The 18,486-nt window shown below is 49.3% G+C and overlaps 1 protein-coding gene across 1 annotated transcript in view; it reads left to right on the top strand.

Moving 5' to 3' along the window:
- The first annotated feature begins 5,715 nt into the window (after positions 1–5,715).
- The window catches only part of SIRT5 (sirtuin 5), a 31,650-nt gene continuing 18,879 nt past the window's right edge, over positions 5,716–18,486 (top strand). The window contains exons 1-4 of the mRNA XM_055126961.1: positions 5,716–6,000; positions 14,827–14,976; positions 16,489–16,622; positions 18,119–18,344. Coding sequence (XP_054982936.1) covers positions 14,862–14,976; positions 16,489–16,622; positions 18,119–18,344 — 475 coding nt within the window. The 5' untranslated portion in view covers positions 5,716–6,000; positions 14,827–14,861. The remainder of the gene's footprint in view (positions 6,001–14,826; positions 14,977–16,488; positions 16,623–18,118; positions 18,345–18,486) is intronic.

The raw sequence follows: 18,486 nt of genomic DNA, 5'->3' as shown, positions 1-18,486 counted from the left end.
TGTTGCTGAGCTTTACGAGAGCTTTATACAGGTTAGATGTTAATCCTTTGTCAAGTGTATGAAAATATTTTCTTAGTCTGTTGGCTTTTTTACTAAGCCATAGCTTCATTGACAGCACAAAAGCTAAAGTTTTGATGTCAACCCATCTGTTTCTTTTCGCTTTTGTTTTCATCGCCAGTGGGGTCAAATTGCTGAAGAAATCACTAAGGCCAGCATTATGGAGATTTTGGCTTATGTTTTCTTCAGTGTATTTTATGGATTAAGTTCTAACAGCTGTCTTTAATCCATTTACCTGAGAAAGGAAGAAAAGGTTGTACGGTTCATGGTGCAGAGGTCCCTCCTATATCCCAAGAGTGAGAGGCAGTGTCCAGTACCACCCCAAATCACCAAGCGTGATTCCGCAGCACTACTGATTCAATCCCTGGTACAACAAGTGAATCCCCCTTCAGTGTAGAGTAACAAAATGTGTGCAAGCACCCCAACCAAGCAGGAAGCCCCTGGACACTGCAAAAAAAAAAAATGATGGCAACCAAAGGAAGGGTAGAGGAAAGGAAAAACAAATAATAAAACAATTCTTTCGGGCTGGAGCGATAGCACAGCGGGTAGGGCATTTGCCTTGCATGCGGCCTACCTGGATTCGATTGCCAGCATCCCATATGGTCCCCTGAGCACTGCCAGGAGTAATTCCTGAGTGCATGAGCCAGGAGTAACCCCTTTGCATTGCCAGGTGTGACCCCCCCCAAAAAAAAGATCCAACTCTTTCATCCATTTTGTTAGAATTTGTACATGGTATAAGATAGCGGTTCTTTTGCATATGACTAGCCACTTTTCCTAACTTCCTTTGTTGAAGAGACTTTCTGTTCTGCTTGAAATGCTCTTTATGTGACTTAAATTTTCTTTTGTTGTTGTGAATCAAGAAAATCCTGTTTCTGGGGCCAGAACGGTAGTACAGTGGGTAGGGCATTTGCCTTGCACGCGGATGACCCAGGTTCAATACCTGGCATCCCATATGTTCCCCCAAGCACCGCCAGGAGTAATTCCTGAGCGCAGAGCCAGGAGTAACCCCTGAGCATCACTGGGTGTGACCAACAACAACAACAACAACAACAACAACAACAAAATCCTTTTTTTTTTTTTTTTATCTTTCCTTTCAGTGATGTGTATAGCACATTAATTGATTTGCTTATGTTGAGCCATTCTTGCATCACAGGGTGCATTTCACTTAGTCATATGTTTTGGTGAATTCAGTTCACTACAACCTTAAGGATTTTTTGCTTTTAGTGTTCATCACAGGGATTTTAGCCTGTAATTTTCTTTTTTAATGATGCCTCTGTTTTTGGCAATCTGGGTAACATTGGCCTCATGAAAACCGTTTGGAAGAGTCTGAACTTCAATATTTTGTGAAAAAAAAAAAGCACAGGTAACAGGACATCTTAAGATGTCGGGGCTGGACTGAGCTACCAGGATGAGCCCTACGTTCCTGCCCTTGGGTGGAGCACAAACATCTTGCCAGAACTCACTAGTAAATTCACTGAGACCGGGGCTTTTATTTGGAGGGAGTATTTTGATTGCTAATTTAATTTCTTTGCTTGTAGTTGGCCTTGTCATCCCCCTCTTGATCCAATCTAGGCAAGTTCTATCAGTCTAGAATTTTTATCCATTTATTCTAGACTCCCCAATTTTGGGGGAGGAAGGGGAAATAGGTTTTGGCCCACACCCAGCGGTGCTCAGGGTCTATTTCTGGTTCTGTGCTTTGGGGTTGCTCCTGGCTGTTGCTCTGGGGACCACATGATGTCAGAGATTAAACCAGAATCTGCCACAAACGAGACGGTCTCCTTAACCTCTATCTCCCCAGTGGTGTGTTCTCCGAGTTAATAGCATAAAGCTGTTGATAGCAGTCCCTTATGATTCTTTATATTTATTGTAAAAATCTTCCCCTTCATTTCTGATCCTGTTTATGAGAGCTTTCTTTCTGTTTCTATTTTAATTTGTGAGTATATTTTTGTTTGTTTCAGGACACAGTGTGTGTATGGTGCTCAGGGGTTATTCCAGAAAGTTCTCAAGGGAACATGCAGAATTGTGGATTGGACCAGGGCTCTCACATGCAGGCCTCTGAGACATCATCCCAGGGCTCTTTAAGAATCTAGACAAAGGTCTGTAAATCTTGTTTGTTCTTAAATAATAACAATAATAATAAGCTCTTAATTTTATTACTCTTTTGCATTGCTTTTCCTCCCTATTTATTCTTGCTCTGATTTTGATTTTTCTTCTACTTTTTTTGCCTTTCATTTGCTGTATCTTTTCTGTTTCCTTAAATGTGGTGTTATTTATTTGAGCTTTTTCTATTTTCCGAATAGAAGCCCTTATTGCTATGAACTTCTCTCTACTGGTTTTGCTGCGTCCCGTGTGTTCTGATAGCTATTGTCTTTATTTTTCTTTTCAGAAATTCTTTTATTCTCTTTATCACTGACCCAATAATTATTCAATAGTATGTTGCTTAGTTTCCAGAATATTTCAGGTATTGCCAGGTTTTCTTTGGGGGTGCAGGGGTCACTTCCAGTGGTTCCCAGGGGCTACCCCCTGCTGAGTGCTGAGATTCAAACCCAGGGCTCCTACAAACAAGGCACATGCTGCTCCAGCCCCCTCAGCTTCCTTTTTATGGTTAAATTCTACCTTCAAACAATTATCTGGAAAGATGCTTGTTAGAATTTTAATCTTTATCACTCTATTGATACCTTTTTTTTCACCCTAGAATATGGTCTATCCTGGACAGTGTTCCATTCACACTGGAGAATGTGTGTTTAGCTTTTTGAAGACAGAGAACACTGCAAATGTCTATCAAACCAAGTTCTTCTAACTTCTCCCTCAGAGATATTTATTTCCCCCTAGATTTTTCTCTTTGATGTGTCTAGTGGTGAGCGTGGGGTGCCCAGTCACCTACTGTTATCGGGTTGCTGTCTGTCAGGACCTCTCTTCGGGGTCATTAGTAGTTGCTGCATATAGTTTTGTTCCCCTTCATTTTGTGTGCATTTGTTAACAACTTACATTCTCTTCATATGTGGATCCCTTAATCATCATATAACGTCCAGCTCTGTGTCTTGTTCACTGTATCACTGGCATCCCATTATTCACTGATTTACTCGAGTGGGCGACCATAATGTCTCCATTTGTCCCAGCCCTGAGATTTTAGCAGCCTCTCCTTACTCATATTTCCCAATGATTGGAGGCTCTTTCAAGGTCAGGGGAATGAGACCTGTTACTGTTTTTGGCATATCGAATACGCCACGGGAGCTTGCCAGGCTCTTCTGCGTCTGTGTCTTGTTATTATTTTCAATTCTAATTAGGTTTTGTCTGGTATAAATATAGCCATTCCTATCTTTTCAAAGATACATAGTTTGCTTGTAGAGTTGTCTTCCAACTTCTTGCTTCCAGCTTACATGTTCAAGTTGCAAATTGTAGGAAGTTGGGTCTCTGTTTCCTCCTTCATCTGACCACTGTTACTTCTGATTCCGGAATTGAGGTCATTTGCATTTAGTGAAATTGTTGAAACAGAAGAATTTGTTCTGGGCACCCCCACATTTTATGATCTTGGAAACAATTTACTACTTCCTAGTGAGGTTTCTTTTCTTTCTTTTGTCTTTCTTTTTTTTTCTGGGTCCTCTTATTTTCTCATACTTTGGTATGTTGCCTATGTTGTAGAATCAGGTTCCATTTGTCTCTTGTTATTTCTTTGAAGTCATTTTGTATTGGGGTAACCACAAATTGTTATCTAAAATATGGTTTTTTTTTTAAATTGCCTTTTAAATTAAAAGCAAGTAGGTCTGAAGTTTGGCCCAGCAGAACCCATCATTACTCTCCCACCCCCATGTTTTATGATTTTTGAAACAATTTACTACTTCCTAGGGTTTTTTCTTTGTGTTTTTTTTTTTGGAGGCACACCCAGTGATGCTCATACCCAGTGGTGCTCTTGATGTCGGGGGGCCCCATGGGTGGCTCATGTGAACTGGGGAGGAGAAAGCTGGTCACTTTCTCCCGATCCGCCTCTGCCACCTGGGACCCAGGGTTACTGGGTTCTTGTCTCACCTCGAAGAAAGGAATTTCAGGAGTAGAGGGGCAGTGAAATTACAGCTTTTATTTGGAGGTCTTGAAGGGAAGGAGGGAGAGAAAGTGGGAGAGAGTGGAGAGTAACATGCTCAAGAGAGAACCCGGATTTCCCCAAGGGCGGAGAGAGCCCCTGCACACATTCCAGCATTAAACATTAAGGTCTGAAAGTACACATCTCAAGAGGGGAGATGTGGGCGACACAGGTGCTCGGCCACATGGGCACAAGCAGCACATGGGCTCTGGCAGCATATGGGCGCCCTTCCTTTGTCCAAGGTGGCCTTTATAGGGTTTCTCCAACCTGCCCCCATGTGGGGCATCTTTCAAGGTAAAAGTCTGTTGCTAAGGAGGTTGCCAGGGGCACTGGGTGTGGTGAGGGTCTTCTTTGAAATTCCTTTCCTGACCTTTGGTTTCTGCTGGACTTCTCTGGGTCTGTTGCTGTAGATAGATGAGGGTCTTATCAGGCCTTACTGCCTGTTTTTTCCTGTTTTCTGCTGAGGGTCTTATCAGGCTCTCAGGGCTATTTCTTCCCAGGAAATCTTTGCCATTGCCTTGGGAAGGGACCTTCCCTATCTGCCTGCCTATCTACGTCACTCTTACTCCTGGCTCTGTGCTCATGTGCTTAGGGATTATTTCTGGCAGAGCTGGGAGATCTGTATGTGGTACTGGGGATTGACCCTGGGTTAGCCGCAGACAAGGCAAGTGCTCTACTGTACTATCTCTTCAGTGGGTTTTCTTTGCCTTTTGTAGAAAGCCACTGAGTATTTATCATAGAGGTGTTTAGTGGTCACGGTTCCTGCGCGATTTTTACCATGAGAATTGTTATATTATAATGAACACACGGACTGGAGCAATAGCACAGTGGGTAGGGCGTTTGCCTTGCATGCGGCCAACCCGGGTTCGATTCCTCCATCCCTCTTGGAGAGTCCGGCAAGCTACCGAGAGTATCCCGCCCGCGCGGCAGAGCCTGGCAAGCTACCCATGGCATATTGGATATGCCAGAAACAGTGACAAGTCTCACAATGGAGACATTACTGGTGCCCGCTCGAGCAAATCGATGAACAACTGGAAGACAGTGCAGTGCTAATGAGCACATCTGAGGTTGGAATCACCCACCCATCACTTGGTTCTCCTCTTTTAATTTTCCTTTTTTTGGGCGGGGCATATGCAGAAGTGCTCAGGGTTTACTAACTGCACTCAGGAATCACGCCGGGCAGTGCATGTGGGATGCCTGGGTGAAACCTGGGTCAGCAAGGCAAGCGTCCTTCCCGCTGAACCATCCCTTGGGCCCTCACCGCCATGTCCCTGCCCTGAAGGTCCTCGCCTTGGGGCTGTTTAGCATCTGTAGCACATGAATTTCCTGCCCAGATGTATTATGTTTCCAGCACTGTACCTGAACCTATAAAAGAAAGAGACATGCTCGAAGGCATGACACGATTTGAAGGACAAGTGAGCACTGGCCATCACGTGGGTCACTGAGTCCTGGATGTCCAGCTGCCCTGCCCTGCCCTGCGCCCTCGCTGGGTGGGTGGGGGAGGGGACGCTGCTGGGCAGCTGCATTCCGGGCTAGCTCGGGATCAGGGAAACAAGGAACCCCAACATCTGGAAAGCCCGGACGCTCGTGAAGGGTGGGATCCGGCTAGGGGTCCGAGGCAGAGCACGCATCCGGGTGCAAACCCTGCAAGGCGCGCTGAGCCTTGCAGCTCGAGCCTCACCTAGAAGAGGAAGGTTCCGATCCAAAGCGCCTGGGAAGGTCCCCCGCCACCCCATCCCCCGCCCCTCTGCAGGGCTTGGGAGCCGCGCCGGAGTCCCCGGCAGGGGCCGCTGCAGCCCCGAGGAGGGGCCCGAGCGCTGCGCCCCGGCCTGCGGGTTCCGCCCCGCGCCAGCTCGCTGTCTCAGGTGCGTGTCCCCCACCGGCCCGGGCCCTGCTGCGCGGTTGTCCCCCCCTTCCACCTCCTCCTCCTTGCGGCCCCCAGCCCGGCCGGCCGAGCCGGGTCACCGCCTGGACCTCCCAGGACGGAAGCGGCGCGGGCGGCCCGCGGTGCGCATGCGCGATCGGCGCGCCCCAACCCCTGGGCTACCGGGAGGGACCCTGGGCAGTGGCCTGGCGGCGATCGGGGCCCAGCGTGGGGCAGTTGAGGCCTGAGAGGCCAGTTGGGGACGGGGAGGAGCTCGGGCAGCCCCGCACGGAGTGTCCCGAGGGCTCCCGCAGTATCCCGGGGGGCAGGTGTGGGTCCCCTGGGCTGGCGGTGGCTGGGGCGTGCAGAGGAGGGTTTGGAGGTGCATGGGGCGAGGGGTGTTCAGGGGCATGGGGGAAAGAGGAAGCGGGGGGCGGCGAGGGGGGGTCTGGCCTGTTAGGCCAAATGGGTGAAAGTGTGAAGAAAGTTCCAGAGCCTCTCCCCACCTCCTCCCCGCCGCCAGCCTGGCTGCACCGTGCTTTGGGGGCGCACTGGATGTTGGCGGGGTGGGGGAGCCCAGTGGTAGGAGAGCCCCACGAGGTGTCTGGAAGCCTGGGCTGTGGTGCTGGCCCGGATCCCAGGGTGGACGTGACGGAGTCTGAGCGTGGGGACGCAGCCACGGGCAGGTCGCTGGTGACCTTGACCCCAGCACGTGGTGGCCTAGGGGAAGCGGGTGATTTGGCCGCGTGGACCGCGGCTAGCAGGGACCTGCAGTTGGTTATTTATTTAGCTCAGAGTTTCAGAACAGGACTCAGCGAGCGCCCCAGGAACTTTTGGCAGTTTCTTTAAGTATACTCAGGTATTTCATTTCTTATTAATTAATTTGTTTTTTGGGGGGTCTCAGCCAGAGGCACCCGGGGCTTGGTGCCTTGCTACGGGGTTACTTGCCCCTGGTGGTGGACCTGAGGGGTCCAGGCTGTGCCTGCATTGAACTTGAACGCCTGATTCCTGATGCTAACTTTTCGCTTATTGTATCTTTCTGACTTAGTAGGAGCGCCCCCCCTTTTTTTCATGGAGGGTGTGCAGATTTTTTTTTTTCTTCCTAATTTGTTAGGTGACTTTCTTAGAAGAAAACCCTCTTCAAATGGACTGACATTCACCCCGAGTAATGCCAACTGGCCAACTGGCATTACTGATTCTGATAGAGTTTACTTCTTCCCCTGAGCCTCTTCCCCATGGGACACCCCCCACCCCCACCTCAAGGTAAATCAAGGCAAAGAGACTGCTGCCTTTTCAGGGCAGTTTCCACCTCTGCGGGCCTCTGAACCAGATCTTCTGAGTTTTAACCACTCCGACTTCCAGTTCCAGCCACTACCCTTTGAGTTTGCTTTTAGACCTTATCGGTAGATAAACTCGTGTAAGGTAGCACCTCGCCTGCCTCAGTTCCCCCTGAAGGGCAGGTAAACGGTGGCACAGAGGATGCTGCCCAAACATACTTGGCGGTGGCCTTGAGGTGAGCGTTTCCTCTCTCGGCAGGAGCAGATTCCAGGTGGCATTATTCACAGACATGTACACATGTTGCTTTTCATCAAGACTCAGTTTTCACATTTACTGAGAGACTTGCAGCACATCTTGTGAATTAATAGAAAATTTGGGCTGGAGCGATAGCACAGCGGGTAGGGCGTTTGCCTTTCATGCAGCTGATCAGGGTTCGATTCCCAGCATCCCATGTGGTCCCCCGAGCACCGCCAGGAGTAATCCTTAGCATCGCCAGGTGTGACCCAAAAAGCAAAAAAAAAAAAAAAAAAAAAAAAAGAAAGAAAAAGAAATTCCCACATGCATTTATTTTTAAAGCATGTGAAATACAACTGGAGTGGTAGAAGTAACCCATGAAATCAAAATGGTTTACTGACTTATTACTTCAGACAGACATAAAGAATATATTCTACTGATAGAATGGTACGTTAGTCTGATAGATGCTTCAAACAAAAAGTGCATATAGATTTAGAGTCTATCTAATCCATGAGCGTGTATAAGTGCACATACTTATTGTTTGATATAATGTGTAGAAGAATAAGGGCATCTTTCATTTTCTCGGCAAAGGATCCAGAAGCTGGTGGTTTGGGGAGCTGGAGATAGCTCATTGAGCTGAGCGCAGGCTTTGCTCTGAGAAGATTGATTTCCGCCCCCAGCTTGGTGTGGTACACACACCAACTCCAGCATCACCACCTACAAACTCTTGGTGTGTGCCAGGAGCAAAAATTAAAAAAAAGAAAAATATTAGGGATTTTTGTAATATTGGTACATGAGTGAATAAAACATCTTAAAATATTTTCATTATGAAATTAGTATTCATTAAAACATTTCAATAGAAAATTTTGCATGGAAAAAATCTCTATGTCTAATCCTGTCAATTCCCTGATTAAATATCCCTTAAAAGTCTTCTTTTTTTTTTTCTTTTTGGGTCACACCCCGGCGATGCACAGGGTTTACTCCTGGCTCTGCACTCAGGAATTACTCCTGGCAGTGCTCAGGGGACCATATGGGATGCTGGGATTTGAACCCGGGTCGGCCGTGTGCAAGGCAAATGCCCTAGCTGCTGTGCTATCACTCCAGCCCCCAAAAGTCTTCGTTTTTTGTTTTGGAGCCGAGCCCAGTGTTGCTGAGTGTGTACTCTTGATTCTGTACATAGGGATCACTCCTGGTGGGGCATGGGACCATCTGGGATACCTAGGGTTGACATGTGCAAGAAGAGGCCGGAGAGATAGAACAGCAGGTATGTTTTCTTGGGGGCCACACCCAGCAATACCCATGGCTTACTCCTGGCTCTGCACTCAGGAATCACTCCTGGCGGTGCTCAGGGGACCATATTAGATGGTCGAACCTGGGTTGGTGTTGTGCAAGGCAAACACCCTATCTACTGTTCTATCTGCCCCCTGCCCCCAAATATTTTCTTAAATCTACAGAAGCACAGGGTTTTCTGAAACCGTTCTAAATTTAAATATTAGAAGGCAAAACTGGAAACAAATACCTTTGAAAGGGGTCGACACCGGTTGTGCGACCAGCCTACGCCTCCCTCATGCAAAGTGGGTGCTCAGTGCATTGTGCTATTCTCCAGCCCCCTCAAGATATGTGTTAAACTTAAACCGATAGGAAATGTCGCTTCTGGAAGGGGCTATTGGGAGTTTGGGCAGTATTGGGAACTTGAATCTTCACAGGTCTAGACAAGATGTGCAGCAAGCTCATTTATTTTATTTTTATTTTTTGCTTTATGGGTCACACCCAGCGATGTTCAGGGGTTACTCCTGGCTCTGCACTCATGAATTACTCCTGGCAGTGCTTGGGGGACCCTATGGGATGCCGGGGATCGAACCCAGGTCGACCTAGTGCAAGACAAACACCCTACCCGCTGTACTGTCGCTCCGGCCCCAAGCTCATTTATTTTTGAAGCACACTGGCAATGATTGGGGATACCCCCGGCTTTTCGACGTGTGGGGAATCACCCCTGGTGGTGCTCAGTACCATGAGATTACCGGGGATCATGCGAGGGATCTGCCATAGGCAGGCTAAGTGCTTTAATCCTGTACAGTCCCTCTGGCTGCAAGATGTGTAAGTTTGATAATGATTACCTGTGGCCCACTCTTGAAGGCCTTAAGTGGATCTTGAAAAACCCTCTTAAATATTAAAACTGGGTGAAGGGAACATAGAACTCATTTTTTTTTTTCAAAAAAACTGTTTAAGATTTTTCCCTAATTAAAAAAAAACCCACAATCTAATTTTAGAATATTTTCACCATGTTTTAGAACATTTCATCATGTGATAGTTGCACAACTCTGAGAAAGCGAAATAAGAAATCCAGAGCCATCGTAGCACAGAACATGCCCTTTACGGAGTTGTTATGGATCATTTGCTTTTCCAAATAAATTTTGTTACAAGCTTATCATGGCCATGCTGGTTGAAATTTATTTTCACCATGCTTCCTTCAGGTGGAGCTGGGGGTGGGTTGCTTCTCCCTGGCTTTTGCCCATCCCCCTCCACATATGTCCCCACCCTCACCCCCGTCTCTTTGTGCTCTCTGGCCTGTCTCCCAGGTCCTTCTACTGACTTGTCTGCTGATGTAGTTCTGGAGACCAACAATGTCCCATTTTTCTCTAACCTAATCTCTTTTTCAATTATTCCAAAAGCTTCTTGTCCATTCTTCTCTATTATAGCAGAGACAGGCTTCAGTGACCAGGCCCAGGGGACCCTCTGGGGTGCCGGAGATTGAACCTGGGTCAGCTGCACTCAAGGCAAGCGCCCTACCTGCCATAATACCTCTTGGCCCTTTGATTCTTAGTTTTAAATGAGGCTTATTGAAATCAAACTTACATACTATAATAGCTTTTTTTTTTCCTTTTTTGGTCACACCCAGCGATGCTCAGGGGTTACTCCTGGCTCTGCACTCAGGAATTACCCCTGGAAGTGCTCAGGGGACCACATGGGATGCTGGAAATCAAACCTGGGTCGGCCGCGTGCTAGGCAAATGCCCTGCCCGCCGTGCTATTGCTCCAGCCTTGATATCTATTATTTTTTTTACGTGGTTTTCTGAGTTTTGAAAAAACACCACAAAATAAAGACAATGGATTTGCCATTGCTTAAAAAGATTCCAGGGGCTAGAGATATTATATAATAGATAAGGCCTGGAATAGGGTTGGCTCAGATTTGGTCCTCGGCACCTGTTATGATCCCCTGAACCTACCAGGAGTGATGTCTGAGTGCAGAGCCAGGAGTAAGCCCTGAGCATCACCAGGTATGAAAAAAAATAAAAAGATTTCTTGTCCCTCCTTGCCTTTTTCTCTCCTAGTTGTCAGGAAACTGTGGATGTCATTTCTGTACCTAGAGTATTACCTCTTCTGAATATCATATAAATTGGTCTCAAGTAGCATATAGCTTTTTGTATTTGGGCTTGGGGCTCTTTCACTTAGCACTGTGTGTGTGTGTGTGTTTTAAAGAAAGTAACTTTATTTTGAAATAATTTTAGGTTTACAGGAATGTTGCAAAATTTGTACATGGAGTTCCCACTTAGCATTTACCTGATTTCCCCCCAGGTTAACATCTTACCCAGTAGATGATCTGAAGAGGGGTGTTTACACTGATACAGTATTATTAACTAATTTGCAAGCTTGGTTTAAAACTTCCTGGTCTCACACCAACATTCCTTTCCCCATCTTTATCATGTGTTCTTATCATTTAACTGAGTGCACACACTTTGAGGGAAAAATACCATCCAGGTGCGGTATGCTATATGCCTGTTGAATGATACCGTATCAGGAGATAGAGGAAGTCGCCTCTTTTCCTACTACTGGTGATGTTAACTTTGATCACTTGGTTTAGCTTTTCACTGATAGGTTTTTCCACGGTCAAGTTGCAGTTGCCTTACAGGCTAGAATTCACTGCATTTGTTGCCTGATGTTGCTGGAGGGATGAGACTCGTGGTGGAGCACAGCTCTGTTCCCACACTCTTGTCCCATCATTATATTGTAGAGTAAGTTCAGGACACCTGAAGTGAGAGTATCACATAGCAAGAGTTTAAGAGAAGCAAAGGAAAGCACATGTGCAGGAGGGGCGTCAGAAAAGTTATTCTGGAACCAGAGAGATAGGACAGCAGGCAGGATGCTGGCTTTGTGCATGGCTAACCCGGGTTGAATCCCCAGCATCCCATCTGGTCCCCAAGCCCTGCCTGGAGTGACCCCTGAGTGCAGAGCCAGAAGTACACTCTGAGCACCACCAGGTGCAGCTCAAACCCCACCCCCCCCCCCACAACCAAAAAAAAAAAAAGTTGTGCCTGTTATTTGTCCAGAGATTTATACAGGAATAAAGAAACTGCTCTTAATACAGGTAAGCTCTGAGGACTGATCATAGTGAAGGTTTTTTTCTTATCCATGTGCCAGTATTCGGGCTTTCTCTCTTGTTCCTGCCACCTGGCACCACAGCATCCTGTTATGTCCCAGTTCAGCCCAGGACATGATTCTCCCATGGGTTTGGCTTGGAGAGTCTATTCCCGTCTCCCCTGGACAAGGAGACCTTGGGAAACTGCTCCTGCCTGGCTCTGAGAAGGGAGATGCTGCAGAGTCACTGTCATTGCATTGGGAGACATTGTTACTGTTTTTGGCATATCCAATAAGCCACGGGTAGCTTGCCAGGCTCTGCCGTGCGTGTGCGATACTCTCGGTAGCTTGCCGGGCTCTCTGAGAGGGGTGGAGGAATCGAACACGGGTCGGCCGCATGAAAGGCGAATGCCCTTACCACTGTGCTATCGCTCCAAACATGGCAAATCGGAGGTGGTAGAATTGAAGAGGGAGTCTCTTCCCACACGGACAAAGGGAATCCTGAGGATTTCTCTTCCAACATTAGCAGTTTTGGGCACCAAGTCACATTCATCGTCTGGATGAGCCTTGGTGGGCCCCGTTTATAAGGTGATGACCATCGGCTTGCTTTCTGTCCTGACCTGGCACGGATAAGCCAGTGATTTGCTCCTGATGCACATCAGTCATTTCTCGAGACACCTAACGCCAGACCGGGCCACCTTTTAACCACGGAGAATCAGGACAGAACTGAAACATCTCCACAGTTGGGTCTGAATCCAGACAAAAAGCAAGAACACGGTCGAAACTTGGGCAATAACAAAACATCCTCCTCGCCCCGCTGGTGGGAGGGCTGCTGCTTCCTGACCGTCAGAGCTCGGGCCTCACCTTCTGGATAAGATTCATGGAAAGATTCACCCAGCGCGTCCTGTTTGCTGACAGCAGGCTGGTCCAAGACAAAGTCCCATTTCCTTGAGCCCTCCTCGGCCTCATCTAACCCCGGCCCGGAGCCTGTAATCCATCTTTTCTCACCCTGTCACTGACCCCCTGCAGGTCCTCAGAGGGTGAGGTGCCGCTTGCTGGCCTTGGCAGGAACTCCTGGGCCATGTAGAAAGACATCACAGAGGCACATATCTTGGAAATTCTGACTTCTGCTTTTGTCCCCATACATTCCATTTTGTTTTTTGATTATTTATTTATTTATTTTTTGCTTTTTGTGTCACATCCCGAGATGCACAGGGGTTACTCCTGGCTCTGCACTCAGGAATTATCCCTGGTGCTCGGGGGACCATATGGGATGCTAGGGATCGAACCCGGGTCGGCCGCGTGCAAGGCAAACACCCTACCCGCTCTTCTATTGCTCCAGCCCCACATTCCATTTTAAACTGCAATGCTGTTTTAGAATTCTCGTGAATTCTTCCATTTGAAAAAAAAAATGGGCCAGAGAGGACAATGGGTACAGTGCTTGCCTTGCGCACTGCTGACCTGAGTTTGATCCCCGACACTGCGTACGGTCCACTGAGTCTCTTCAGGGGTAAGGCCTGAGCACCATGAGGTATGGCCCCGAATTTAAAAACTAAAATGAAAGGCAGACTCACCAATGCAAATAAATACTCGCTGGTATATTCTTATATCTCCTTTCCTGTCTCTCATAAAACACTATTTGTACCTTGAGGAACTCTCTATTATGTTAGAGAAAACTTTTTTTTTTCACATATAAGAATCTGAATAGGGGCTGGAGCAATAGCACAGCTGGTAGGGCATTTGCCTTGCAGGTGGCTGACTCAGGTTCGATTCCCAGCATCCCATATGGTCCCCTGAGTACTGTCAGAGGTAATTCCTGAGTGCAAAGCCAGGAGGTAACCCCTGTGCATTGCCAGTGTGACCCCAAAAGCAAATAAAAACAAAACAAACGAAAAAATAGCAGTAAAATATATGTAACATTGACTGTCTTAGCTAATTTTAAGTGTATAGCTCAAGAGTGTTAAGTATTTTCACATTTTTGTGCACCCAATTTCCAGAAATGTTTCACCTTGTGGAAATGAAGCCCTTCTGCCCCTTGTTGTAGGGGCCTTATTGTGTTTTGTTTGGACTACATCCAGTAGTGCTCCAGTGCAACTCCTGACTCAGTGCTCCTGAGTTGCTCCTGGTGGTGCTGGGGAACCATGCAGTGCCAGCGGTCACACCTGGGCCTCCTGCATGCGAAGTATGTGCTCAGCCTGCTGAGCTCTCCCTGCCCCACCCCCTCATCCTAGAGTGCAGTTATACACTTTATGTAGGTGGCAGTGCAGTTCACCCTTTTAGAGTACAGTCCTGCTGGTTTGGAGAGACTCAACACTATCATAATCGAGATGCAGGACGGTCCCACCCATTACCACCCCCACCTGGCCCCTGATCACTCCTTCCCTCTCAGCCAATCACTGGCATATGTTTTCTGTCCCTGCAGTTTCAGAATGTCATCGCAGTAGGATTGCACATACATTTTTCCCCCCATAGCAGCCACAGTCTATATTGCAAAAGAGCCATTGTTTATTGATGTTGTCTCCTTTTTTTCAAATTGGGTCCATTTGAATCAGGTTTATATGTAAACCTGTCAATCTGTAGCAACCATGAAGATCTGCTGCTGGCATTGTTGGGAGATTTTTTTTTCTTGTTCTTTTCAAAATTTTTGATGCCAGCTATCAAACCCTTCAAAGCAAAGCGTGCTCTCCACCACTGAGCTACCTCCCCACCTCCTGCTCCTGGAAATTCGTGTTAAGGTTATTCTTTTGCATGGATTTCTGTAGGAAAACATGCATTTTTCTGATGGTTTCCCTTTGTTTTTTTTTTTCTTACGGCAGAGCCTGGCAGGTTCCCCGTGGCATAGTTGATATGCCAAAAACAGTAACAAGAAGTCTCACAATGGAGATGTTACTGGTGCCCGCTCGAGCAAATTAATGAACAATGGGATAACAGTGACAGTGACAGTTGTATTTTTTCTAAAGCCCACCCTGGGAATCAGTAGCACTGAAGACCCCAGATGCGAGCCCTCCAGACGGCCCCGAGGAAGCTGGTTTCCCAGCTGTTCTGTGGACTGAAGCCTTCCACGGCCACAAGAGCCCAGATTTGCCCGACGATGACTCGTCCAAGTTCAAGTAGGTCCTGCTTAGCCTACCCTGTCCTCCCTCCGCTGGAGTTGGAAGCTGTGTGTGTGCGTGTGAGTGTGTGCGCGCGCGCGCGCGTGTGTGTGTGTGTGTGTGTGTTGAGGATAGAGCATCAACTCTATTCAGACATTTTCTTATTTCTCCTGGAACAATCTCCCAAGCACCACACACATGACATTAATTTATTTTCTTTGCTTTTTTTTTTCTTTTTGGGTCACACCCGGTGATGCACAGGGGTTACTCCTGGCTCTGCACTCAGGAATCACTCCTGGCGGTGCTCAGGGGACCCTATGGGATGCTGGGAATTGAACCTGGGTTGGCCACATGCAAGGCAAATGCCCTACCCGCTGTGCTGTCGCTCCAGCCCCCTAGTTTATTTTCTTGGGGGCTGGGAGTAACTCCTGAGCATTGCTGGGTATGATTCCAAAGCCGAAAACACAAATAGAAAAAAAAAAACAGCTGAACTCTGGCTCCATTTTTATCTTTTGGTAACGTTTCTGATGCTTTAGGTTTGCTCAGGTATATTTCCCATTCCCCTCTGCCAGCCTCGGGAGGGAAAAGGATGTGAAGCACCCACTCCGCTGCGCGCGTGTGTGTGAGTGTGTGTGTGTGTGTGTGTGTGTGTGTGCGCGCGCGGTGTCCCCAGCTGCCAGAGGCGCTGGTGACCGCACAAGCACAGTGGTAGAACCTCCCCAAGGGCTGGAGTGTTCAGGAAGACGCCCACCCCCCAAAGCTTTCCCACCACCCCACATCCAACATGATTGTACCTTCCATCTTTTCCCCAAGAACCCGGCACGGATTGACTTTTGGGGGGGTTCCCCTAGTCGGTACTCAGGAGTGCGGGGTCCCTCCCCTGACTCTTCGTGGCCTGATGGCTTAGTGCAGGGGCCCCAGGATGCAATGACACTGGGGACTTGTTCTGGGGATCCCTGGGCCCCCACCCCAGAGTGCTGAGGGGTCTCTAGTAGCGCACTTGCGAGGGCTCAGGGAACCACGTGGTGCAGCGTAGGACCTGCCCAGCCGTGAGGGAGCCAGAGGGCAGGGCACGGTGCCCAGGATGGGCAGAGCGCCTGCACCAGGGCGGGGGAGGCAGAGCCAAGGCAGCATGCCCCGTGTCCCTGCAGCCCTTGCTTGCTTTTATAAATGGGGGGATGGTGGGGGTCATCCTTGGTGGCGCTGACTGTGTGGCACTTCCAGGACCCCCCTACATGAGGATGGGGGAAGGGGACACCATGCCCTGTTGGGGTAGGAACCCAGGGCCTCCTACATGCCAAGCCCCTAAAGCCACCCCCACGCTCCCCAAACCCCGGCCTCTTGGTCAGAACCCCGCGACCCCTGTCACACGGGTCACATCCTCCGGGATGGAGCCTGCGCGTGTCGGGACTGGTTTTGCCCCGACGTCTTGGCGGGTAACTGCACACCAGGTCGAGGCTGGACGTCAGCCAGAGACCGTGTCGTCCCAGGCGGTCCCCGGGTGTAACGCAGGTGTTCTCCTCCGTCTAGACATGGCCGACTTTCGGAAGCTCTTCGCCAAGGCGAAGCACATCGTCATCCTCTCGGGGGCTGGCGTCAGTGCGGAGAGCGGGGTTCCCACGTTCAGGGGCGCCGGGGGCTACTGGCGGAAGTGGCAGGCGCAGGTGAGTGCGGTCCCGGGACGCGCAGGGACCGCCCTGGGCGGTGGGGAGTTTGACTGTGAACCTCTGAGCGCCTGAAACCCGGACAGGGACGTTCCGAAGGGAACACTGATGCTGTCACTCGGTCCCTGGGGGTCGGAGCTCAGTTTGGAGGGGGCTTTCCAAAAATGTCTCTTTTTTTCCTTTTTATACTTGTTTTGGTAACTATTTTATTTTTTTTTAATTTGTTTTATTTTATTTTTTATTTTTTGCTTTTTGGGTCACACCTGGCAATGCTTAGGTGCTACTCCTGGCTCTGCACTCAGGAATTACTCCTGGCGGCGCTCAGGAGACCATATGGGATGCTGGGAATTGAACCCGGGTTGGCTGTGTGCAAGGCAAACACCCTACCTGCTGTGCTATTGCTCCAGCCCCTTGGTGACTTTTTTTTTTTTTTTTTTTGCTTTTTGGGTCACACCTAGAGATGCACAGGGGTTACTCCTGGCTCTGCACTCAGGAATTACTCCTCGTGATGCTCAGGGGACCATGTGGGATGCTGGGAATGATCACCAGGGCAGGGCTGGAGCCCATGTCCATCCATTTTTAAGCGAATTTCATGACTCCATTTTTCCTAAAAGCTGCGTCGTATTCCACTGTGTAGATGTACCACAGTTTCTTTATCCAGTCGTCTGTTCTTGGGCACTGGGGTTGTTTCTAGATTCTGGCTATTGGGCATAGTGCCTCGATGAACACAGCAGTGCTGATGGCTTTTCCGCTCTGTGATTTGGGGCCCCAGGCATCTCTTGTTGAATTGGGCTTTTTAATGGCGGCGCCATATACATGAATGCAGTTCCCCCCTGACAGGCGCAGTATCTACTGCATTTTAACAGTTGTCTGTGCTGGAGCAGCACTGCCTGGGGGTCCACAGGGCATGTCCCAGCCCAGATACTACCCCGAAGTCCTCTGTGATCTGCCCCCTTCTTTCCCTGCCCCAGAAAAATGGAGATTTAGACAGTGTCCAGGGGCTGCTCCCGGCCCTGTGCTCAGGGCTCCCTCCTGGCACTGCTTGAGGGCCCTGAGGGGTGTTAGGGATAGAACCGGAGGACCAACACCTGCAAGGCTGATGCCTTAATCCCTGCGTAGGCCTGGGGTGGGTCACACGATCCCCGCCTTATACCTGGGGAGAGTGAAGTGATCTGTCAGGCTCCTGTCTGTGTCCCAGGACCGAGGCACGATTGGTGTCCAGGCCTGGCCCTGTGCCTGCCCCGTGGCCCGCCTGCCTCAGACAGCTTGCCCCCTGCCGACCCCACCTGCCTCGGTTCTTTATTCACGTGGAGTTTCTCTGGTGTGGTGGGGATCGAGGCCCCAGACAGCCTTGTGTGTGTGTGCCCTGCCGCCTGCCAGCCACCGCTGGCCCTTTGCCTGCGTGCATGTCACAGAACCCAGCCCAAGAGTGCTCTGGGGCGTGAGCTCCCCTCCACACCCCATCCCTGTCTGACCCCGGCCTCCTCCCGTGCCAGGACCTGGCCACGCCGCAGGCCTTTGCCCGGAACCCGTCCCAGGTGTGGGAGTTCTACCACTACCGGCGGGAGGTGATGCTGAGCAAGGCGCCCAACCCCGGGCACCTGGCCATCGCCGAGTGTGAGGCCCGGCTGCACAAGCAGGGCCGGCGCGTCATGGTCATCACCCAGAACATCGACGAGCTGCACCGCCGGGCCGGCACCAAGAACCTTCTGGAACTCCACGGTGAGCGAGCTGCTGAGTTTCCAGCACGGGTTTCACCCTTTCCCATCGGGACTCATCAAACCTGATTCTGGGGTTCGGCATGGGGACAGGACCCCAGGTATCGTGTGTGTGTGTGTGTGTGTGTGTGTGTGTGTGTGTGTGT

This window comes from Sorex araneus, chromosome 2 (genome assembly GCF_027595985.1).
Source record: "Sorex araneus isolate mSorAra2 chromosome 2, mSorAra2.pri, whole genome shotgun sequence".
NCBI classification, from domain to species: Eukaryota; Metazoa; Chordata; class Mammalia; order Eulipotyphla; family Soricidae; genus Sorex; species Sorex araneus.
This window is presented reverse-complemented; position numbering and strand designations above follow the sequence as displayed.